This window comes from Myotis yumanensis, unplaced genomic scaffold (assembly GCF_028538775.1).
Source record: "Myotis yumanensis isolate MYYU_CA2020_CCGP unplaced genomic scaffold, mMyoYum1.0.hap1 SCAF_4, whole genome shotgun sequence".
NCBI lineage: Eukaryota > Metazoa > Chordata > Mammalia > Chiroptera > Vespertilionidae > Myotis > Myotis yumanensis.
In genome coordinates this window covers 38590721-38615404 of record NW_027223755.1, presented here as the reverse complement: position 1 = coordinate 38615404, position 24684 = coordinate 38590721, and the positions used below count along the sequence as shown (strand labels likewise).

General features: G+C 39.9%; 1 protein-coding gene across 2 annotated transcripts in view; it reads right to left on the bottom strand.

Moving 5' to 3' along the window:
• ARHGEF28 (Rho guanine nucleotide exchange factor 28) overlaps window positions 1-24684 on the bottom strand; it is a 263410-nt gene that overhangs the window by 44628 nt on the left and 194098 nt on the right. For both annotated transcript variants that reach the window (XM_070412179.1, XM_070412180.1), the window contains 12 exons: window positions 21735-21790; window positions 20296-20344; window positions 17978-18122; window positions 17780-17901; window positions 16386-16526; window positions 13274-13521; window positions 11421-11543; window positions 9861-9978; window positions 6540-6794; window positions 5029-5105; window positions 1218-1396; window positions 264-355 (listed from right to left, as the gene is read on the bottom strand). In XM_070412179.1, the coding sequence (XP_070268280.1) occupies window positions 264-355; window positions 1218-1396; window positions 5029-5105; window positions 6540-6794; window positions 9861-9978; window positions 11421-11543; window positions 13274-13521; window positions 16386-16526; window positions 17780-17901; window positions 17978-18122; window positions 20296-20344; window positions 21735-21790 (1605 nt within the window). The remainder of the gene's footprint in view (window positions 1-263; window positions 356-1217; window positions 1397-5028; window positions 5106-6539; window positions 6795-9860; window positions 9979-11420; window positions 11544-13273; window positions 13522-16385; window positions 16527-17779; window positions 17902-17977; window positions 18123-20295; window positions 20345-21734; window positions 21791-24684) is intronic.

Here is a 24684-nt window from a genome sequence, read left to right as displayed (position 1 = left end):
TCCATTGTATATATGTACCACAGCTTTTAAAAATATGTGTTCTTCATCATAAAGGAGGATGTAGGGAGAGATATACCTTATTTAAGCACTCCCAGAGCCAGTTTTTTTGTTTGTTTGTTTGTTTGAGAGTAGTTAGAGTGGGCCTTGCATGCACAGAATTAGATTAATCAGTCAGTCATAGCTTCCCATTCATGACACCTGGGCTTTCTCACCGTCCACGGACACACACAACAACCAGGGAACCGTAGGTGCCAGCACTGTACCTTGACATTGCTGAATTTTGGCCACTCTTGCTTCAGCTTTCCGCCTCTCTTCATCAGACTCACTTGTCCTCCCCCCTTCTTCTTCTGGGCAACTTTAAAAGACAACAGTCAAGAGAGACAACTCAAACCAAGTCCAAGTACCTTTAGGGTCATTAGAAAGACACGGGAGAGGCAGTAGAATCATTCAAAGAAAAAGTCAACATAAAGAGAATTCGACATGCCCCCTGGCCAAGAGATTTGGTTTTCTTGAGCATGTAAAGAACCTTGCATAATATAACAGCCCTCAAAGCCAGCAGTATAGGGAATGGGAGTAGGGCACCAGGTTGGGTGGGGTTCAGTGGCAATGAAGGAATTTTTTGTAACATCATTCAAGATCTAATGAATCAAATTACCATGAAAAATGATCACCCCCACTCTCCCACCCTCATTTATAAAAACTGCTTGTGCACAATCAGGAGGAGTAAATTGACTTAGAGCACTTAGATCCACTAATCTAAAAACGTTTATTGTATGATTCTTTAAAATTCAGTCCACAGAGAAACATAAGACATGGTCCCTTCCCTCCAGGAGCTTACAATCTAATAAATAACATATATACATAGAAAGTGATTATAGCTACAAGGCAGTTTATGACAAGCACCAAATAAATGCTTCAGAGAGCATGTTAAAGTATTTCAGGTAAGAAAGAGCCAATGGAAGCAAAGAGGTGTTCGCGAAGGAGATGGACATGAGCTGCACCAAGATGGGTAGGGTTGCCGCAGGCAGAGGGGAGGATGGGGGCTGCATGCAGGGAGGCTCAGAGGACAGAGCTGCAGATGAGGGCCTATCACAGGCAGGTGCAGGGGAGTAGACCGCTCGGGCTGAGGCAAAGTTTTCATGCAAGGGAGACACAGTTAGAGCATGCTCCCCTTTAACCAGCCCACTTCCTAGCGGATGGACAGAAGGGAACGTTACCTCTCAACGGCCTGCTGGATCCGTCTCATCCAGTTATTTCGCTCCTCCTTGGAGTTGGTGTGAATCTCATACATCTCAGGGCCAGCAGAAGAAGCGCTGATCAGAAACATTCCTCTCTCCTCATTAGCAACTTCTCGGGCGATAAGCTTCTGAAGGGAAATAACGGATGGCTTCTGATCCTGCGCAAAATAGGAGGACGTGCAGATGAAACAGCATCCCATCCAAAGTGAGGTCTCGCAGAGCAGGTTAGCGAAGGAAAGCAACCGTGGTAGGTAAGTCTTAATATCACTTCACTCTTTTCCCAAGAGCTGAGGAAGTTGGCAAGAGCTCCATGGAACAGTTATGGGAGGCAGAGCTTCGGATATAAATCCCAACTCCTTTAATTGCTGCAAGTAAATAAAATTACCTTGCAACAAAAAAATAAAATAAAATAAAAAGGACCACTTTTAAAAAGGGAGGACCATCAGAGCACTAAGAAAAAACATCAAAATGCCATAGTCAGGGGTGGATGACTTTTTCTAGAAAGGCATGGGATAGGAAATAGTATATCAAATATTATGAAGAGATTGAGAGAGATGGAAGACCTAAAGAGTCCCTTGGATTTGGCAGTTAACAACAACACTGTTTCAATAAGGGGACAGATACAGAATCCCAGATACCAAGGAGTGGAATGCAAACATAACAGGCAAGAATGAGGTAGCCAGGCTTTAGACCGCTCTGGCATAACCAGTGTCTCCTGCTATCATAGGAGCAGCAACACAACTTCCACAGTTCTACCTGCAAATTTCTCTTATTTCCACCAACCAGGACCCTCTGGTGGGCAGGAATAGGTCTAATTCATCCTCATGTCTGACGCAGCGCTTTGCATGAGCAGGCACTCATTAAATGTCTGTAGAACGAGATTTAGCTTCATTCTATCGGAGGGGAATAGGAGGAAAGTCCACAACTTGGCATCCAATCCATGATGAAGTCACCTCTTCTCCCAAAATTTCCTGAGACCACTGTTCCCTCTAAGTCACAGGAATTTGGAGATGAATGAGACACTGAATATAGTAATGTAGCGAGGCAGCCGTAGCTGGAAGAATAGCCAAAGGAATGCTGCTGAAGTTTTGGGGGTAAATATGAAGACTCTTCCTTGGTTTGTGGCTTCCACCCGTTTATAGTGTAGGTCGCAATATGTGGTTTTGCTTCTCCCTCGTGGACTGAGCGACACCTTGACCAGAACATGCTGCTCATTCCCTCACTGCTGACTCTAGTGCTGGCTTTGCTCTCGCAGCATCCACAGCCCCACCACATCTGAGGTCTGCAGACACACATCCCTGTAGGCATGGAAGGCCTCTGCCACAGAAGAGGAGGAACCGGAGCTGTCACTGTAGCCCCATGGTTACAATATATCCACTGTGATTCCACAAGGTGGCTGAGTCTATGGGTGAGCAATTCTGTTTGTGATTCCACTGTGATAACAAGACCTGAAGGTCACCTCCTCGTTTCAACTTGCACATCTACATGGCAAGACAACCTCCTACACTCAGCATTCCAGGATTTAGTGAACACATCTGCTTTTTTCCTATTCATTGTATATATTTGAGTCCTACTGCAATTTCCAGCTGAGTCCTCTTTGAAAACAATTATCTTTTAGGGGAGCTATTCCGTCCTCTTGCTATTTTTCAGCTGTTTATCTTCTGGCCATTTCCAAATTCATCATGTCTTCTGTAACATGTGGCAAGCATTTACTAAAGAAGTCTGTCTAATAGTACAAGAGACAGAGAATCTCACCTGTGGGTATTAGCATGAAGATAACTTTATAAAATACTCATGTGAGAACCAGGAAATACAGATATTTGCATACTCTTAGCCAATGCATCAATTCCCTCAAGATATTTATGACACATGGGCTGTGCCAACTAAATGTATATGATGCAACTAAAAAGCATCTGATTGACAGTAGGGTGCACTTGACTCTTTAAGGATAATGCTTCCTCTTTTGCTTCCTGACATCAGCAAGGGCTTAGCTGGCAGCTACATGTTAGGCTAACATCTTCAGGAAACGATACCCACACCATCTCACTGTTGTCCATTGCCAAACACATTTTACCCAGAGGAGCTGAGTTGTGGCTGCCTTCAACCTGGCATTTGGTGGGTTGCATCCTTAAAGTCCCATTTCATGGTAAATGTGGTCTATGGGTGGCACAGATAACTCTTCAAGAGGTCAGACAAGAGGGGCAAATCCATACTTCAAGTTATACTATAAGCTAAACATCATAGCTAGTTCTCAATCCATACACTCTGTTGTTCTAGAAACAAAACCGTTGTCCATATGCTGTGCCTAATTCTTTGATCCACCATCAGGTTGTCTGGCCGATAGTACCACCCGAGGAGGCAGGATTTGCTTCTCCTTTCGGTCTTTGATTCTGAGGAACCCTCGTTTCTATAAAGCAGGGGTGTAAATGTGTTTTCTCGCCAACCACAGGTCAAACGGCCCACTCATTTACTCTGCTTTCTTTCAGAGAACCCGGTAACAGCCGAGAGGGGTTGCTGGACACATCAGTAGGGGGTCATGAAATTTGCAATATATATAATTCAAACAGATCAGGAAACTGGGGACGTGGTTAAAGCCTCTGGTTTTCTGCTGGTGTCGCTGTGGGAGAGCATCTCTGGACTTTATACAACTTGCACACTCTGTGATCAGAGGCAATGTGCTGAACGGTGCAGAAACCGATTGCCCCAACCTGACAAGCCCCGAGGGGCAGGTGAGGCACTGTTCCAGCCTCTTCCTCCGCAGGACCCCCCACTGGGCAGGCATGCTTCTTGTTTACTCTGAGCAGCATAAGCTTTGAATTTGCCAAAAAATAGGTGGAATTGATGGTACTGCTGATGATACCTGAACATCCTATCAGTCAATGGATGATAATCACTAGCATTTTAGAGACACCATCATGCTGTCCACCTTGGTCCTGCACCTCAGATTCTTTCCTCTACCAGGGCCTGGTGCTCCATGATGCTGACAAGGAGTTAACTGATGACATCTTCCTTCTCTAAGTGAGTCATTTTGGACCACAAGATGCTGCTTAAGAAATGATATAAAACTCTGGCTTTACTGCTAATCTACTCTGCTGGCAATGAGGTTAACATAGCATACTACAGAGATAACTATTATAGGAACAGCCTCCATCATTAGTAACCATTATAGTAGAAATAACAGGAATCTTTAAACTGGAGATACCAGGATGGTGTTCTCTTATTGGACAGAAGGAAAGTCATGACAGTTATGAACGGGGTTAGCAACAGGTACAGAAGATAGGCAGCAAGGTACCAGAAGTGACCAACATTAACATGTGAGTTTCTGGGAAGCCAAGGGGGTGGGTATTTGGAGGAAAGACCTAGAGAACCAGATGGCAGAGGGTCACGGCAGGGGGGAGGGAGTTATGGCAGTGCCTGTTCACCAGCCAGTACCAAACTACTGCAATCTTTTCATAATTGAAGAGGTTAATGGGGGGGAAACCTATGTCATAATTTCAACAATAAAGATTATATATATATATATATATATATATATATATATATATATATATATTCATAATTGGTTAAACTGCTGAGCCAGCTAACTACCTATCCTAGCTGTGATAACTCAACGCTCATCATGCTACTTAAATCCAATTAGATGTTTGTTACTAAACACTGTAGTCATTAATTACAATGGAAATATAACAGGGGCATATTCTCACCCATGACTATCTAATGTCACCAGGAATGTCAGGAATTTTTCAAGGAGATGTGGGATTAAACATGCATCACATGGTCATATACTTACAACAGCTGCAAAGATGTATTTCTGGTCTTTTTCTTGTAAAAAGAGCAGCACATCAGTTAGAAGCAGTGCTAGGATATCTTCAAAGAAAAAAGCTTTGTTAGTAACAATGAAGCAAACCACAGTTCAAATGCCAACATTAAATATTTAAAAAAATAAAAAGACTTTGTCTAATTATGAAACTTCGATAAAAATGCCTGCATTATGATAGCCAACGATATTTTATAGATAACTTAACAGACAAGCTGTGTTTAGGTATTGCGTGTTTATGTGTGTCACTGTAAGTATTGCTAAATCTCCAGCAAAATTAATGTTGTTACTTTTACAAAGGAAGAAAAATATCCAATTAAACAAAAAGTTTTAATAGAATGGAGCAAGCTCTTTCCTTTATGGGAAAAAGGAAGTGCAAATTAAAAATGTTAGAGGGCAGCTTCTGCCTCAAATTATATATCAAAATCTGCTATTTCGTTCCATCTAAATCCTATACTTCCCTTACAAATTGTTCACAAGAACCCATCTTCTCTATACCACTGACAGTTCTGACAGAGCTACCAAACTAATGATTCTGCAAAATGGATCAAGAGCAAATGATTGGACACTCAGGTTCTATAAACAGTGCTTACTATTTTAGTTTGGTTAATGTTCTAATTGTGGTTAATGTTTAGGTGCCACATGGCAAGTTGCTGATCAACAAATCCCATTCCAGTCATTAGTGGCAACCACCAGCGAAACTTGACAATCCTCCAATAGGACTAACAACCTCTCGGTGTTTACCTGAGTGCATTAAAAACAAGGAGAGCAGACCAGAGGTTCTTAACCAGGCTGCACAGCAGACTCACCTGCAAGCTTTTAAACATCTCTATACTTGAGCTTCACCCCCAGACCAATAAGCTCAGAATTTCTGGGGGGAGATAAGCAGTAGTAAATTTTTTAAGCTCCAGAGGCGATTCTAGCGTGTGGCCAGGGTTGAGAAAGCCTAGATCAGGCAAGATGCTAGCTACAGAATCAGCCCCTGAGAATATGAATAAACTGTTTTAGACTCAGACCAGATTAGTGGAGTCACGTTAATGCTGTTCGTACTGAGGAAGCATCTACAGCAATGTAAACGTGTCTATTTTTGCAGTATGTTACTCAGTACCGAACGTGACATTCAGAGTTCACCCCTCCCCGCCATGGCCTGCTAGTCCTGAGCTGGGGGTGCAGGTGTACCACCCCACTTGAAATCACATTTGCCAGATTAACATTTCAGTTCCTTTGATTCAAACATCACAAACTTGGACAATCATAAGACATACATAAGGGCTTTTGCTTAGAGCTGCAAACTGCCACTAAAGGTTCGTAGCATTGGCCACATTGCCTATGGGTGTTCACAACTCGATCCTACAGGGATTTTCCCACTGACCCAGTACTTGTGCCTACATTTCTGAACGATTTATCTTTTGAAAATCTGACCTCTGTTACATGAATATCACATGTGAAAAAAGGGAGAAATCGGTCTGGGAGTGCCACAGTACCTTTGAAACGGCCCGTAGCAGTTTTCCAAAAAACAAGGCCGTCATGTAATAGAGTCCTCTCTTTGCTGATCAGTGCCTGCTTCCTAAACACATCACCGTTTTTGAGCTTGGTATATGTTTTGTTTTCGATCTTACTTAGGATCTCGAGCCATTTTTGGTTTTTCTCATATTCGCTGACTTTTAAATCCACTGCTGCAATCATGTCTCTTATTAGGCAAAGAGCTTTGCATAAGTCTTTATGTTCTTCCGTGTTTTCTGCGTGGGAAAAAGAAAGAAACGTGATACAATAAGCCAGAGAGCTAAGGGAGACAGTGTTTTCCTATACTTTTAAATACAGTTAAATGTATCATCCAAGCAGCAAAAGTCTCTGAACAAAAATGTTGGATTAAATTCAAATACCACATTATCACTGTGCACCCTCCTCCCAAAAGAACCGTTAAAATATTTAACTATAAAAGATTTGCATATCAGATGTGCTTCAGCTGAAACACCGTGAAAATAGGATGTCTGGTTTCTAGAGACTGGTTTGACCTTCCTCCTAGAGCAGGGGATGTCTTATATACAAGGTGGGACAAACGTAGCCCCAGTTGTGAGAATGCAAAACACAGCGTTTATTCCTGGATTATGATTTATTAATTATTTTCTATATGAACACGGTGGGGCAAAAGCACCTACAGTTGTGAGTACACAAAACACAGCGTTTATTCTTGGATTGTTATTTATTAATTATTTTCCATCTGAACAACTGTAAACCTACTTTTGCCCCGCCGTGTATACTAAGTTAGGCCTTCCTTCTACCTTCCCACACACAGGTAATCAAGTTATTCCCACACCAAGCTTCTCAGAACTTAACCAAGCCACAGGCCTCGGTCGAAGGCCTTTCATAAATTAGAGCTTCAAGGTGCCTTGAATGGGCCTTAGACTCAATTGCTTTCTTGGATCCCTTCCTCCATAAAAATAATACTCAAAACTACATTTTACAAGTGCATTAGCAGGAAGATAAATATGTCAATAATACATATTAAACATTTTTTGAACTAAAAAAACTGGACCATGGCACTGTGCCTAGTGGCTCATGCCAACAGAGTAGATGATCACCGAGTCTAGTTGTTATTCTTTAAAACATTGGCCACCTGATCTTATCTCTGGATTATCTTAAGCAAAGACTCTGGAGGAGTTTCTGGATCAGCCTCCTGAAACTCCAGATAAAACCGAGTGTAGCTATTTTCTATATTTGAGGATTTAAAAAACCACCTAGTTGATGTTTATTGAGGCAAAATGAACTGAAGGGGAAAGTTTCAGGAGGTTAGAAGTTGCTAAAAGATGAGAAAAAAAAATGGCAGAGAAAAATCAAAGATTCTCTAGAGCCTAGAGCAGCAGAAATAAACACGAAGGAACAGCAGTCAAGTGGGATGAGAACAAGGACTCCAAAGGGCCTAAATGTTTTGAGTTCTAAATGGGTTAGACACATGAGGATCTGTCAGAAAAGCTCAAGGAAGAGATGCAGACATTCATCTTCAACAAAGAGTCTTTCTCATTGCCCGTGAAGGGACACACCTCACTATTTTACTACGCCTACTGCCCAATAAGCAGCATACACCCTGCCCCCCACCAAAGTTCTTTCTAAAGAGCATATTTCATCGTAGGAAAGTTGAGTAAAGAAAGTCAATCTTGAGTTACAAGAGGTAAGGCCAAGAAAAGGCTCCAAGTCTTGACCTTCAGGGACAAATTACTATCTTACAATAGCTTGCTACTCAAAGCATAGTAGCATCAGACTCACCTGGGAGTATTGTTAGAAATGCATACCTTGGGTTCTATCTCAGGCTAACTGAATCAGAATCGACATGTAAGCAATCCCCAGGTGAAGGGTAACTCCTAATGAAGTTTGAGAAGCATTGCCATAATAGAGTCATGTGAACCATGTTCTCAGTAGCCAGAGAAAGAGAGAGACTGACCATTGGGAAGGTCTGACCTAAGGTGAGGAGTCATATGTCATAATTACCATGGTTGACGCACACTAGGGAATCACTATTATTCATTCTTCCAGGAATGTGGCATGGATGATTGTTGGAGCTGACTTAATACAATCTGACAAATGTTAGTCTGTGAGGTATTGTATATATGAACATAATACAAACTAAGTCTTGATTTTTGTCTTCATTCTTTTGCTGAAAACAAAATTTATGAGGTTTCTCTCTGTATATTGTGCTTCTATTTTCTTTTATATTATAAGTATCCATAAAAATGGGACACAAGGAATAGATGCTACTCACCTAGACCCCTTCCCAAAAAAGAATGTCAGAGTTGACTTTTTTAGAGTTGGCATATAAAATCTCATTGGTCTTACGCAGTATCTTAGGACACCATTTTCATTATCTCTAAGTCAACTGATCATAATAAAGAGAATAAAAACAGCTCCCATTTATTGAGCACCTTGTTTATACCAGGCTCTGCACTGGGCACTTTCTGAGACAATCTCACTTGATCCTCACAATTCCATAAGATGAGGATTATTATTCTCACTTGGCAGTGCAGAAAACGGAGGCCCATTTAATTAGCTTGCCCAACTAATGAGCAGCAGAACCAAGTATATGCAATAGCAATGCAAGTTTACATAACTACAAACCCAGCCCATGTTAATACAACACACTAACCCCCAATAATAATAAACTCAAAATTGACAATCTAACATTTGGCACTGGCAATTTTATTTATTCATTCATTGCACTGCTATGTGTTTGTTTATTGATAGGCTACTCTTGACCAACCACTGCACGAGGCATTGAACATCCAGCTGTGAACCAGACAGACACAGGCCTTCTAGATCCCTGCAGGAGCTTACAGTCCAGCCATGTGCATTAATAACTCCTTAAGGGATACCCAGATGTTACTCTCTGGAACTTAATGAATTAACAGGGTCAAAAATAGCTCCTTCATAAATCATTCTCAATCTAGTAATTCATTGTTTAGGAGAGTTGACATTTGTTGCTAGGATCAATCGCATATGTTTCAACAAACAGCAGGAAGGTAGCAGGAAGATGAGGATGAAGAGGTAGTAAGAAGATCTGGATATGGAAAAACTGCAGAAAAGAAAGACAGGGTCAAAGTTTGGGCTGCTTGGAGGATTTAGACTATTGGCCAAGCCACATTATAAAAGGTAACTTTTCAAAATAGATCCAAATCCTAAGGCTTTAACAGTTTTTCCATAATGGCAATCTTTATGAATCAGAGGCCATGAGCATTCATAGGTCTTTACAACACCTCAGGCATGTTTCAAAGTAATGAAAGAGGCAAATGTTTGTCCCAGAAGTCATCACTCACCCTTTGTGTACTGCAATATCCTCTCCACTAACACGGGGTACTTTGTGATGCGCTGAGTGACTAGCAGGATGCATTCTGGAATTCCTCGGCGTCGAGCCAAAAGATTACTATTTCGGAGCTTAAAAAAAGACAGATATATTTTTATATTCACAAACTCTATCCATATTTTCTAAATAGATGTGAATTTAATAATACAGAGAATCTGCAACAGCATACTTCTATTCAGACACAATACAATACACATTATTAATTGAAAATTGATGCATTGTCATTAACTTGTATACTTTGTCATTAATTTCAATAATCCAGCTCTCCAAGATTTCAAGAAGTTTTAAGTTGCTCTGATGTATTTGTAATTAATTCCAAATGTGAGTAAATTCCAATACATATAAGTGTTAAGATTCATGAACAGCAAAAGTTTTGAAAAATACTCAGAAATCAAAGTTAGAGTTTGAGTTTGACATTAACTATATTTTTCCAACAGAGCGTCCTCTTTATGTGTTGTTATTCACCATGGAACTTTAAAGTTTCCTCTAATCAGGGCAACTTTTTCTAAAAATTTCAGAGTATTCTTTAAGTTTTCAAATTCTCAAGTATATGTATGTGGGAAGAAAACAAAAGGAGGAGAATCTGATAGAATTTTTTAAATGTTAGATAAAAATTTGGGATCCATGAGATGCTAAAGGACAAATTCCTTTAACAAATAAATTAGATGCAAAAAAAGGGAAAGGGGAACGTTCAAATTAAAAAAAGATTAAAAAGATGTAACCCTCATATATAATTGTGAACCTTGGATAGATCCTGATTTAAGCAATCCAATTTTATGAAATAATCAGGAAATCCGAATATTAGCCAGCTGTTGAAAAATATTAAAGAATTATTGTTCATTTATCTAAGCACGATAATGTCTCTGTAATTTTTTAAAAGATCGTATTGTTTAGAGCTACATATGAAGTGATGATGAGTCATGGATTTGCTTCAAGCTAATTCAGTGGGAGTGGAAGGATTCTGTCCTTATTTTTACTATGATTCTTCTGATGTTTAACTTGTCAGGGCATGAAAGAGCTTCACAGGATATTGCAAAGGTGCTCATAAGCTTGGAGGACATGACTTCACAAATAACAAGCTACAAAAAAAAAATGATTTAGAAGAAATATTCTACTAACATAGAAAAAACGACTTTCCATCTTGGCCACAAACTTATTAGTACTTACTTCTAAAAGAGCATCTAGATGTGAAACTTAGTGAGGTTACGTAAGAAATAAGCATGGCCGAAACCGGTTTGGCTCAGTGGATAGAGCGTCGGCCTGCGGACTGAAAGGTCCCAGGTTCGATTCCGGTCAAGGGCATGTACCTGGGTTGCGGGCACATCCCCAGTGGGGAGTGTGCAGGAGGCAGCTGATCGATGTTTCTCTCTCGTCGATGTTTCTAGCTCTCTATCTCTCTCCCTTCCTCTCTGTAAAAAATCAATAAAATATATTAAAAAAAAAAAAAGAAATAAGCATGAACTATTTTCCCAAACTGGTTTACCACTGTATGATAGATTTTTAAAATACTTGCCTTAATAAAATTCTGAAACTTTTTATTTTGCTGGAGTTCTTTAAATAGGCTGACAGCTTCTTTGTGATGGCTACAGAATTCTCCATATATTTTCTTCATTGTATTTGCATTTTCTTCTGAAAACTGAGAATAACAGTTCAGTGATGGTTTATAAATTGAGTCAGTTCTGAACACAAAAGGAAAAATGCAATTTTCATATATTTCAATACATTCTTTGCAAATAAAGAATAAAGATCATGGTTTCCAGAGCTCAATGCTGATGAGCATATCCTATCTAATAAGGAGGGAATATGCTAATTGACTGCCTTGCCCTCAAAGATGGCAGCACCCACAGCCAATAAGGAGGGAATATGCTAATTGTCTGCCACGCCCTCAAAGATGGCAGCACCCACAGCCAAAAGATGGCTGGCAGGGGACGGCAGTTGTGGGTGCGCAGGTCTGCAGGGGAGGTCAGTTGGGGGCAACTGGGCTGGCAAGGGAGGGCAGTTGGGGGCGATCGGACCAGCAGGGGAGCAGTTAGATGTCAATCAGGCTGGCAGGGGAATGGTTAGGGGATGATCAAGTTGGCAGGCAGAAGCGGTTAGGGACAATCAGGCAGGCAGGCAGGTGAGCGGTTGGGAGCCAGCAGTCCTGGTTGTGAGAGGGATGTCCGATCCCACAGGGATCGGGCCTAAACCGGCAGTTGGACATCCCCCAAGGGGATCCAGATTGGAGAGGGTGCAGGCTGGGCTGAGGGACACACACACACACACACACACACTCCAGTGCACGATTTTTGTGCACCAGGCCTCTAGTCTTAAAATAATTGCCTATTTATTAATCTATAAATAGACAATAATGTTGGAATATTCTGTTTGTCTATTAATGGGCCTGCTTCTTAGCAATATTATAAATGTTTTATAAAAGCAGCTCATGATACTCTACTGATCTTTTCATGGCATATGAACAAATAAACTATTTACACTATTTAAAAAAGCATAAAATCATGGAACTTCTGAACACAATCACTTCTCTTTTTCAATTAAAATAAAAGAAAGTAGTCAAGCGGTAAAGGGAAGACAATAATCTAATGTGATTATATTATACTGAACTAATTCAATTACCAAATAGCCAAATAAAAAACATTTGATATAATTTATTCTTTTTGTAGTCTTCGTGATTTCAACTTATAGTTTGAATATTTTTGTAGATTGAAGAAAGGATTATGTGGCAACATTTGGTGACCTCTCACTGGCCAGCATGTGCACTGGCTAAGGGACCATGTCCATGGACTCAGCCCTCAGTCAGGAATTTGATTTCTGTCAGCACATCACAAATAGATCAAGAGGCAGGTAATTAATCATTGGCCAAGACAAAGGAGAAAGATGGATAACTAGGGTGCCAATTAATTAACTGATGGAGAGAAGCAGAGATGTGGGATAGGTGTTTCAATAAGCTTGACGTATAGAACAACCCCTGTCTCCCAGGCATGAACTCTGAGGCTTTCATGGTAACAGATCTGCCTCCTCCAAAACGAGCCAGTGCTTGCCTTGAAGATGTTGGTAAGACTATCACAGGCCCACTGGGGAGCCACATTATTGGAAAGCCATCACAATAAGAAGTTTAAATAGAATTTTCATAAAGGGATTTACTTGTGGCTGTGATTCCTGGTGGAGGCAGTGATAGGGCCAGTCACTGGTTTTAGGAAACTTTCAGGCATCAGTCATATAAACTAACATCAAATAAAAGAAAAGCAATCAAAATCATCTGTCAATCAAAATGAAATTAATTCCAGTTCTCCATCGGTGTTTAATACTGTAGAGAATCTGCAAACCTTTCTGTTTTTGAGGTTAGGACCTTTAAACCTCTCTTACCTGTTGGACTAGAATATCTCCAATTCGGTTAATGACGAAATTCCTGTCATTGTCAGCACAGGATTCCTGCCTCCGCTCCTTCATGCTATAGAAGAAATGCCTATGAATTTCCAGTAACTCATCCAAGCAGGGGAAGATTTTATCCACAGTGCTGTGGTCCAGCTGCAGCTCCTCCTTCATCCCTTTCCTGAAGATCTCAGACATGATGAAGAGGGTCTGGATGTGATGCATTTCCGTTTGCATTAGCTCTGAAACATGCCAGCAGAAACAGGCTTTTAAAACAAGAATCCCTACTGACCTAAATTAGTAGCTAAACACTATACATCACACAAATTAAAAAGAGGAAATGTTTAAAAATAACCTTCTTCCACTATAAAAGTCAGCATCAATTAAACATTAATGCAAGCTTAAATTAATCAACATTTTCTGTTTTTCCAGATATAAGAAGAAAAATTCAAGTCCAATACTTAAGAGTCCAATGTATCTGAAACTTTCATAACATAACCAGCTAGCGTCTTTAGGTACCTTTAGCTAGGAACTGGTCTTATTCTTCCCTGAGTCCTCTCTGAAATATAACTTAGTATGTCTCAGTTTTTCTGTTTTGTTTTGTTGTGTGTGTGTTGTTGTTGTTGTTGTTTTTGGGGGGGAGGATGTTGTTTTTTGCATTGAGTAGGAGCGCAATTAATTTGGTGAATTAAATTGAATTAAATATAATAAAGTTCCTCAGAGCAGACAACAATAGATCCTTTCTATTACTAGATCAATCTCTAAAATTCCACTTTCTTTAGGGGAAAACAATGTATCATGATCAAGGAACATCATCAAGGAAGTAAAAAGATAACCCATAAAATGGGAGAAAATATTTACAAATCATATACCTGGTAAGGGACTTGTGTCCAGAATATATAAATAACTCTCACAACAACAACAATAAACACACTTCAAAAATAGGCAAAATATTTTAATAGATATTTCTTCAAACATATACAAGTGGCCAATAATTACATCATTAGCTATCAAGGAAATGCAAATCAAAACCAAAGTGAGATACGACTACACACATACTAGGATAATTGTAATAAAAAAAGATGGACAATAAAGAAGTGTTGGTGAGGTGAGGATGTGGCTAAGTAGGAGGGGAAGATGGAGAATGACTACTAATGGTACAGGCTTTCCTTTTGGAGCCGTGAAAATCCCATGGGATTAGATAGCAGTCGATGGTTGCACAACTTTGTGAATATACTAAAAACTAGGTTCACTGTAAAGGGGTGAACTTTATGGTATGTAAATTAAATCTCAACTTTAAGAATGCAACATGAGAGAAAATAATAATTCACAATTTGTAGAAGCACCAGAAGTCCTAGATTAGTTTCTCCAAACTCAGATGTTTTAAGAAAGAATCTAAAATGTCAACAATAAAAATAAATTAATTAATTAAATATTAGCCATGGAGGGTAAACAAATCCAAATGTAGCTTTATTATTTTATCATCAACAAAAAATCTCTTTAATTGGGAACCCCCTAACTTTACATTATTTCCTACCATGTTTCAGTGCTAAACACATAACCATATCATTTCATTTAATCCTTTAGTCTATCTATCATGATCCCAAAATAGAAATGATTTCCCTCATCTTTAAAAGACAATAAAGAAGAAAGGTGAAGGAATTTTCCCAGAATCCAAGCCTTTCTGACACAAAGGCCATGCTGTGAACTACCCTACATGATAAATTCATCCAAAATGGGTTAGGTTCTTTTTAATAATATATGAAATCAAGAGGAAAGTGAAGAAAAATTACAGTATAATACAAATTGCATGAGAAATACTGGCAGCATCTTCCTTTCCATAGTAACTCCCACCAATGCAGCTCTGGACAGACTTCAAGCACGCTTACCTAGCATCGCACCTGGCCTGCATAACCACCCAGGAGAGAAGGGGTCCTCATTTGCCAATGGACTCTCTGGGCCACACTTGCATACAGGCATACCTTGTTTTATTGTGCTTTGCTTTATTGTGCATTTATTACAGATTGAAGGCAAGATCCTCCACCAGCAAAACAATTATGACTCACTTTACTGCGATATTTGCTTTATTGCAGTGGTCTGGCACTGACCCTGAAATATTTCCGAGGTCTGCCTGTACATGGGATCAGTGAAAACTAAGAGCTAGTCTTATCTTTCGAATAGGGTGTCTTCGTGGAACTACTATTTAGCATCTACTTTGTACTTGAAAATTTTTTAAACCTCATTTTTTCCTAACTAGTGCATAACTGAACTTCCTCTGACTCAGACTGCCTCCACCTCACATAGCATGAAATAGTAAATGTCAGCAGAGTGTAACTCCATAGGCAGGACCGCATCACACCGTCACACACTGCCCTAATCCAGGTGCTGCCCCTCCCATTGCGGCTTACCTGATTGGCAACCTCTGGTGCGTGAGGGAAAATTACAGTGTCATATATACAATAGCCCTGTCCACCCTACATCAACATATGTGAATTTTTTCCATGATTCTTATAATAGCAGAGGTAAATGTACATAGGCCATGCTTAAGTAAACTTGAAAAGGGTATGAGAAATACAATCTGCTTTGTATCAGGTACACTCAATGCCTCATTTAATCTTCACAACATTTTAAATCTGAGTATCATTATTCCCATTTTACAGAGGGAGACACTGAGGTCCAGGTGAATTAAACAATTTGTCAGAAATTAAGTAACTAGAAAATGGTAGCATTTGGCCCTAGCTGGTTTGGCTCAGTGGATAGAGCATTGGACTGCGGACTGGAAGGTCCTGGGTTCGATCCTGGTCAAGGGCACATGCTCGGGTTGCAGGCTCAATCCCCAGTAGGGGGCGTGCAGGAGGCAGCTGATCAATGATACTCTCTCATCATTGATGTTTCTGTCTCTCTCTCCCTCTCCCTTCCTCTCTGAAATCAATAAAAATATATTTAAAAATATATATATAAATAAAAATCACATTGAGAAAGTTGCTTTTAAAAAAAAGAAAATGGTAGAATTTGTATTTGAACTCAGGTCTGAATGGTTTCAAAGTCCAGGTTTTTCCCTCTATATGACATTGCTTCATCCAAGGAGCATATCTGAAAAGCTTACCAAAAATGACATCCTGCCTTTTGATGACATCCTTCTCCTGCCTACTGCAAAACGAGGGGTCCACCACAAGACTCCAAGACTCGGCTTCAAACTCCTGGGCATCACTGCTGAGGTCACTCCACAGAGAAGAATCCACGACATCTAATGTGGTTTTGGAAAAGTCAAAAGTGGAGTAACATGTGAAACACAAACAGACCTTCACAAGTACCCACGTTTATGGATTCATCACACTAAATACTGTGCTATAAAGAGAAACAACTAAGCCAAAATACTGTTGATATGGAGTTGAAACATCTGAAAACCAAAACTGCGCTCATGAAAGCAAAGAATCAGATATTAACACAATGGTTGTGTATATACTAAAAAAAAAAAAAAAAAAAAGGACATTTGAAGATTCTTTTGTTTGTTTGTTTGTTTTGGCTCGTTCTGTTTTAGTTTTAGTTTTACTTTTGGTAACCTTCAGAGTCCATGCGTGCTTACAGAATCTTGAATACAGAATCTTTTGCCCTGGGCTGTTTTGCACTATTTACTCAAATTTGAATCTTGTTCTTGTCCACTTTATTTTCTCTTTACTTGGCTTGCTGTCCTTAATATAAACATGACACATGGTGTCAGGACTCAAGTCACGTGAGCACAAGAGTTTTCTGACAGAATTTGACAACACACACACACACCCTCCCAGAAAACAAAGTGCTGTTTGTCCAAATAGCACTCCTAAAAATGATTCCTGCTCAGAGCAATAAACATCACATGACAATGAATTTAAAGTCTTAAGTTTAAAATAAAAGAAACAGATTCCTGGGGCAGAGTCCACACCTTTCTCTTGTCACAACTCTCCTTTCATTCGTTTTCTTTTACTTATTGACACAACTTGGATATGATAAGTAATTCCCCACATTAAGTCCTATCCTACAAAATATGCTCTTTAAAAAAATGTTTTTATTTCCCAAGAAGTGGGAGGCAACAGTTGGCAATAAATATCCCAGAGTTCCAAGCAAGTCCTTTCTTAACTAACTGAAATATATCTTTTTAATCTATAATCCTATTTCAATTCCATTAATAGCTGTAAGACTTTTTAAAAGAATAACAAACACAATGTATGCCATTCTCATCATTATATTTATGACATATGTCCACTAAAAAATACATCATATTTCTTTGGTCACTCTATGAAAATCTTCTTTGGGTCTAAATTTTCTTTTTTTCCTTTCTTTCTCTCTTTCTTTCTTACTTTCTTTTTCTTTTTTTTAGAAAAACCTATAGCAAAGAGACACCATGAAACAGGATTCTTTCAAAAAGAACAAAGAATATTTTTCAATCTTATATCCTTCAGAAAATATTCCTTTTGGCAAATTCTCACAGAAACACCAGTACATGCAAACACTTTTTCTCACCTTCCATTAAGAAAGAATCCGTGGAGGGGGATGAGCCCATGGACTGTAAGAGCTCATCGGAATGAGACCTGCTTCTCCAGGCGTTCCCGTCACTCTCGGACTCCAAGGATGTGCCTGGCCTCCTGCAGTGGAGGGAGGGAGAAGAGTTAGCCCAACAGCGGCTCTGAGGTGAGAAGATGTAAAACCACACAGACTTACCTGTCCAAGGTGGTGCCGGGAACACTTCTGGACAATGGATGGGCCTGCCCCGCGGTGTCTTTCCTCCCGGCCGGCAATCCGATGGGCATGGAGGAAGAAGGGTGCAAGGAGAGACCAGCCAGGGGGACGTCTCTAAATGAAGAATCTGGAAATCAGAATGGATGCTTCATGTGTTTTCATAGAGGGCAGTAATTAGAGAAGTACAGGTAGTCGCTTAAAAGCCAGAAAGCTGAACACTCAATGGGCGCTTCTAGCATTTTGCATGCTCAGCCTGGAAACCAATTCCCTCCACATCCCGACACCTGCTTCGAATGTCCCTTCCATGTCACACCCTCCTGACAGCAGGGCTGCAGGCCTGCTCCAGCACATCCACTTGGAGACTGTGGGCGGCTGGGATAACACAAACAAACAAGAAAATGGAACAGGGAAACACACCGGGGCAGCTTTCTCATAAACCACTGCTTGCACTCCCCAGAGCAGCTTCGAAGAGGCGCAACGTGTCATTAGCACTATGACTAGAATGCATAGTGTGTCTAAGCAAGCACACGCGCACACAGAGCCTGTCAATGGATTGGAATGATGCTGGGGAGTCTGTGTCTTTATGGTCTAAGAATTTCAGACAAATAAAAGCCAAGCTGAGCCCATGGACTATAAAAGCTCATCGGAATGAGACCTGCTTCTCCGGGTCTCACATACTGAAAACTAAATAATGCTTCAGTGCCTTTCTAGTCAGTTCTAAAATGCTATGGCCATAGGTGCGTTTACATTTGCTGGATACTATCTGTAACTCCGAGAAAATATTTAGTCCTATAATATAGCTGTCACATGTACCTTCTCAAGCAAAAGGGGGATATTACAAGGAATTTGACACATGCATGATTTAATGTTAGTCTTGTGACTCCCAAGTAAAGAGAGGGAATAGATGGTATTTTATTAATTTTAAGATGCTTTTTATTTTCATGCTTAACCTTATGAAAACGAGAAGTACCTTAAGGTCAAGTCAAAGGGACTCCTGGTGTCAGGACAGCCAGTTATTTATGTCACAATTGTACTGACTGCATTAGCTCAACCTTGTGTAACATCACTCCCAATCGCATGTCACCATGAAGATGCATACCTCCTTATCCCCCAATTCAAGGGGTTTTAAAAACACGGGTCACACTTTGTTACAGCCTTGAAATGAAAAGGGACCACAAACTTAAAATGCGGATCACATGGCAAACAACGCCATTTGAGGCAGAAAAAATTACTAATCTCTCACAACAAATCAAAGGATTTCAAATGTAAGAGATGATGGTATGGCTGGTTCTTGCATGCAATGTAAGGAACTGTCAAAGGCTGCAATTATGTTCAGGAGAAATTGTTTAAATTTCATATATAATTCAAGAAAAAAATAGAACCACCAAATCTAACAATATGCAAACAAAACTTGGATAGACCTTGACATTTCACAGCCATCCTAGAGGAGCTAAGGAGATTCCAGCCTCAAGTACAATTAAGAAAAACACCAGGTTGTTATGGTAATAGAAAACAGAGAACGATAAGAATCTATAAATTCCAAACTTGAAGATTTCCCCTCCTTACCTTGTGATTCTTAAGAAGTGTGTGGTGTGTACTGGTGTAGATAAATATGTGCTACTGCTAGGAAAATATAAAATTATGTACATTTAATATAGTGTTTCTTTTTCCCCTAAAACAGTTGTTCTCAACCTTCCTAATGCTGCGACTTTTTAATACAGTTGCTTATGTTGTGGTGACCCCAATTTCATTGTTACAAATTGAACATAATTAAAGCATAGTGATTAATCACAAAAACAATATGTGATTATATATGTGTTTTCCGATGGTTTTAGGCGACCCCTGTGAAAGGGTCGTTCGACCCCCAAAGGGGTCGTGACCCACAGGTTGAGAACCGCTGCCCTAAAAGATTATTAAATCAGTAGTGCATGTTATGCCAGATCGCATCTTAGAATTGAGGCAAAATCATAATACCTCCTCCATTTAGTCCTCCATAATATAAAAGATGACCTCCATGCTATACACCTGAAACTAATTCAGAATAACATCGAATGTAAACTGTAATTGAAAATTTTTTTTAAATCATACAGTAATGTAGTACAAAGGCTTTTAGGTTGCCATAGAAGTTTACACCATTCTTGATCTCTTTGTATACTAGTAACTAAAAATTATGCCAAGCATTTGTTCTGAAAGAAGAAATAATTGGGCAAATGAGAAAGCAAAAGTTGGGGGTATTTTACATTGGAAAAATGTGTGGAATGTATGAAATCGGAAAAGTTCTAGTTTTCCACATCACTTACTTCCAAGGATGGTCTGTGGTTTGTTCTTGTTATATTTCTCTTGGAATTTCTGGTAAAGAACATCAGAAACACATAAAATAAGATCAAAGCACCAATGAACTACAAGAATGTCCACACAGTTAGTACACAGGATAGGATTCTTATCACATCATTTTCATTATTTCAAAGAGGAATTCAAAGCAAAAGACATTAAAGGCAGCAAAGAAAAATGTTATGATAATGAGATGCTAAGTTATAATGAATGTGTGCTTCATGAACGTGAGTCTCATGAATATCCCAGCTTTATTAAAAGCCTAGAGCAGTGGTTCTCAACCTTCCTAAAGCCGCGACCCTTTAATACAGTTCCTCATGTTGTGGTGACCCCCAACCATAAAATTATTTTTGTTGCTACTTCATAACTGTAATTTTGCTACTGTTATGAATCATAATGTAAATATCTGATATGCAGGATGTATTTTCATTGTTACAAATTGAACATAATTAAAACATAGTGATTAATCACAAAAACAATATGTAATTATATATGTGTTTTCCAATGGTCTTAGGTGACCCCTGTGAAAGGGTCGTTCGAACCCCAAAGGGGTCTCGACCCACAGATAGAGAACCGCTGGCCTAAAGGAACCAGAAACCGCTAGCTCGCGTGTCCAGACTTGGACTGAAAGGGGAGTTCCTATCAGCTATGCCTTTCTCCCACTTGTTTCTTTCCATCCTGGCTATTCTTCCTGCCTACAGGACATAACATAACTTTGCACAATGAAACTTTGCCCTCAACTCTGTGGCCTGACACAGCGTGTGATGCAGTTAACATGGAGATTGTGACTCCAAGTTTCCCTCTGAAAGATCATTGTGCTTTCTTACATGCATTCCTGACATGTCTTCAAAATGGGAAGGAAAGGCATAGAATGACAGGTGCCCATCTACTCAAGCCCACCCCCAAACACAGAGAACACTCTTCTAGTCCCGAGAGCCTCTCAGCATAATCCCGGGACCAACATCATCTCTGGGGAACTTGTTAGAAATGCACATTCTCAGGCCCAACCCAGACCTACTGGGTCAGAAATTCTGGAAGTGGCGCCCAGAAACCTGTGTTTTAACAAGTCCTACAGGTGACTCTGATGGTGTTTGATGTGTGAGAATTACTGCTCTAGGCTTCATTTACATATAATCAGCGTTCACACTGGTAAACCAAGCAGGTTCCAGGAGAAAGGCAGACCCACTCGCACTGCCTAACACTGGTGGCCACACCGCGCTTTCCTGCTCGCTCTGAGAGCACACGGCGAAGGGAATAACCCTACACTTGGAGCATGTGTGACTTTATCGTTGCAGTGATCATTCTAGAAATAAATCTAGACAATAAGAGAAGAGTCACAGCCTAAACAGATAATATGAAGCAACTGAGCCAGATAGAAACACGCACACGCACAGATGACAGCGGTTACCTTGGGACATGGAGGTGCAGCATCTTTACAACCTTTATGTACATTTGCAGTACAGCCTGTAACAAAGGGAGGAGATAGAAAGGTGTCTGTCTTATTTAAGGTAATCAGAAATGAACAGGATGACATCATGGTTTTACTGGTCATTATGAAATAGCACATTCACATTAAAAATATTTAGGAAACATAAGGGAAAAAATACTAAATGATGTGGAGCCCCACCACTCAAGCACAAGCACACTGCTAATTGTTTCATCTCCTTGGAGATACTGTTCTCCTTTTGCAGAGGGACTCATCCATTATGACACCTGGAGTTATGTCTGACATACACTTCTGTGTCTGCCTGAGAACCCGTTTGCTATTATCTGCCTATATTGTAAGCAATTTCTGATATCTGGCTGGTAGCGACTGCCTCTCCCACACCAGGTAGAATGCCTATGGAAATGGAAAGAAAAACTCACACCATCACTGAGAAAAAAATATGTCATCGGCTCCGACAGGAATGCTTACTAACCAGAGGGAGCCAAACTAAAAGAGCAAAGGGAGCGGCCTGCCTGCGTTTTCCTCCAAGAAACAATGTGGCCTCATCTCCCTGAAAGAAGTAAGGGAACACCTTGCCTGCCCCTTTCTGCCAACTGGCTCAGAGACCCAAGTCGTCCTCACAGAAAACTGCCCCTACGTGGGGACTGCTTCCTGCCAGGCTGCTGTCTCCCTGCCCTCCCTCCCCTCCCACTTGCCAGGGCCACCCTGTCCCACCCACCCCCATGCCCTGTGTGGATGCAGGAACCTGTGGCTTATCAGAAGCTTCATGAGAAAGAATTATCCCATCCATTTAGGTCCATCAAAGCCACACTGTGCAGGAGGTTGAACCCAACCACCCTCCCACCTGTGGGTCTACAGAGGCATTTCAGCCAACACCTCAGCGGGCAGTAAGCAGGGCCCAGGCTGACCCGCAAGCTGGTCCTGCTGGCAAACATGGAAACCGGAGGCTCTCTCCTCATTCCAGAATAAGCAAATAAAAAAAGTTAAAGAAAAAAAGAAGCTGTGAGTTACCCCAGCACAAAATTATACTGAAAACAAACAGGCAGAGTGAGCCACAGAGTATTATTAAATCCAGAAGGAGAGAAATTTTTAGGTATTTTGAATGTATTCTCCTGAAGAGACATGAAATAAGACCAAAAGGCCATGAAGGAGGGAGATGTGAGGGTCGCCGGCAGCAGGAGAGGAAGATGAGCTTTGTGAGATGAGACAGGACTGCAAGGAGGGAGAAGGTCGAGAGCAGAATGTGAACCGGGTGTGAAGAATCAATGTGACAGAAACATCAAAGCAGCACCTTAAAATTAAACTTGAAAGGTTTCCTCCAGAATGTGGAGAAAAAGCAGGGTATAATTATAAAATAGAAGGTGTCATACAAAAAAAGACAGATAACAGAGATCACACTTCTCCAAGGAAAAATATCTGAAAAACTAGATGAGAAGCAATAGTCAAAGCGACAACTGACAAAAACTTCTTTTAAAGCTAACAACCCCTTCCCCCCAAAAAAAGACAGATCAAAAGCTCTCACTGTTTCCTAGAAAAAATAATTAAATGACACCTATTCCATAGAAACATTCTGACGACATCTGTATGATTAAAAATTGAAAAGTCCTCAAGTAGACAAAGCAGGTCACCCACAAAGGAATAAGGTCAAGCAGGCCCCAGATTTTTCTGCTACAATTTTAAATGCTCAGATAGAGTGGACCAGTGTTGACAGAGTATTGAGGTGGAAACGTTTGGCCTAAGAACTTGGCCAGATAAATTGCTTTTTGTGTGTGAAAGAAGCAAAGATACACCCTTAGATATACAAGATTTCAGAAAACAGACCACTCCAATAACCTTCTTAAAAAAGGTATTAAGAGCAGAATCAAAACTAAGAGTTCAGAAATAAATCAGATTTTTTTAAAGGAGCAAATTGAGCACTGGAACCATCTAAACAAAGAACCGCAGCTAAAAAATTGTTGTAAGTAGAGACACAGAGCTGAATACAAATATCAAATTAGTCTTGAAATAGAAAACTATTTCTGAAAGATTATACCCATAATGTAAAAACAATAATTTAATGATGGATTAGTATACTAACAGAGGCTAGGGGTAAAAAGGGTAAATAGAAGGGAAATAAAAGAGTATGTAATTATGAGACTTTCATTATAAGCCCTAAAGTTAGTATTAATAGATAATAAAAGAGCATATCTGCTTGCCAAATCTATGAAAAAGATAAAAGCAAATGGCTAAACCAGACGTTAAAGAAAATAGCATAGAACTATAAAAGATAGCTGTTAGCTGTAAATGCAAATTAGAAAAAAAAATGCTATAAAACAAGGCCTCTCCGTTACATTACAGAGCACCTATACTCAAAATGAAGATGCACACCCCAAATCAAGACCACAGAGTTAGGTAAGGGAAATACAAAGGAAAGGAAAGCAAGAGGAATGTAAACTTTAAACAAAGTAAAATTTGATGCAAAAGGCATTTAATGGCATTAGAAATTAATTTTATGTTGATGAAAGTGAAATCCACAATGAAGGTAACATCAAAATATAAGCAGTGCAATCTATTTATAAACAAGGAAAATCTTATAAAAATACAATTTTCATGAAAAACTAACAACTCAGGCTTTAACAAAATAATTACGACACCAGGATTTTTTAAAATATATTTTTAATGATTTTAGAGAAGAAGGGAGAGGGAGAGAGAGATAGAAACATCAATGATGAGAGAGAATCATTGATCGGCTGCCTCCTGCACATCCCCTACTAGGGGTGAAGCCTGCAACCCAGGCATGTGCCCTTGACCAGAATCAAACCTGGGACCCTTCAGTCTGCAGGCTGACGCTCTATCCACTGAGCCAAATCAGCTAGGGCCACCAGGATTCTCAATATTTACATCATATTTTGTTTCACATCATATTTTTAAG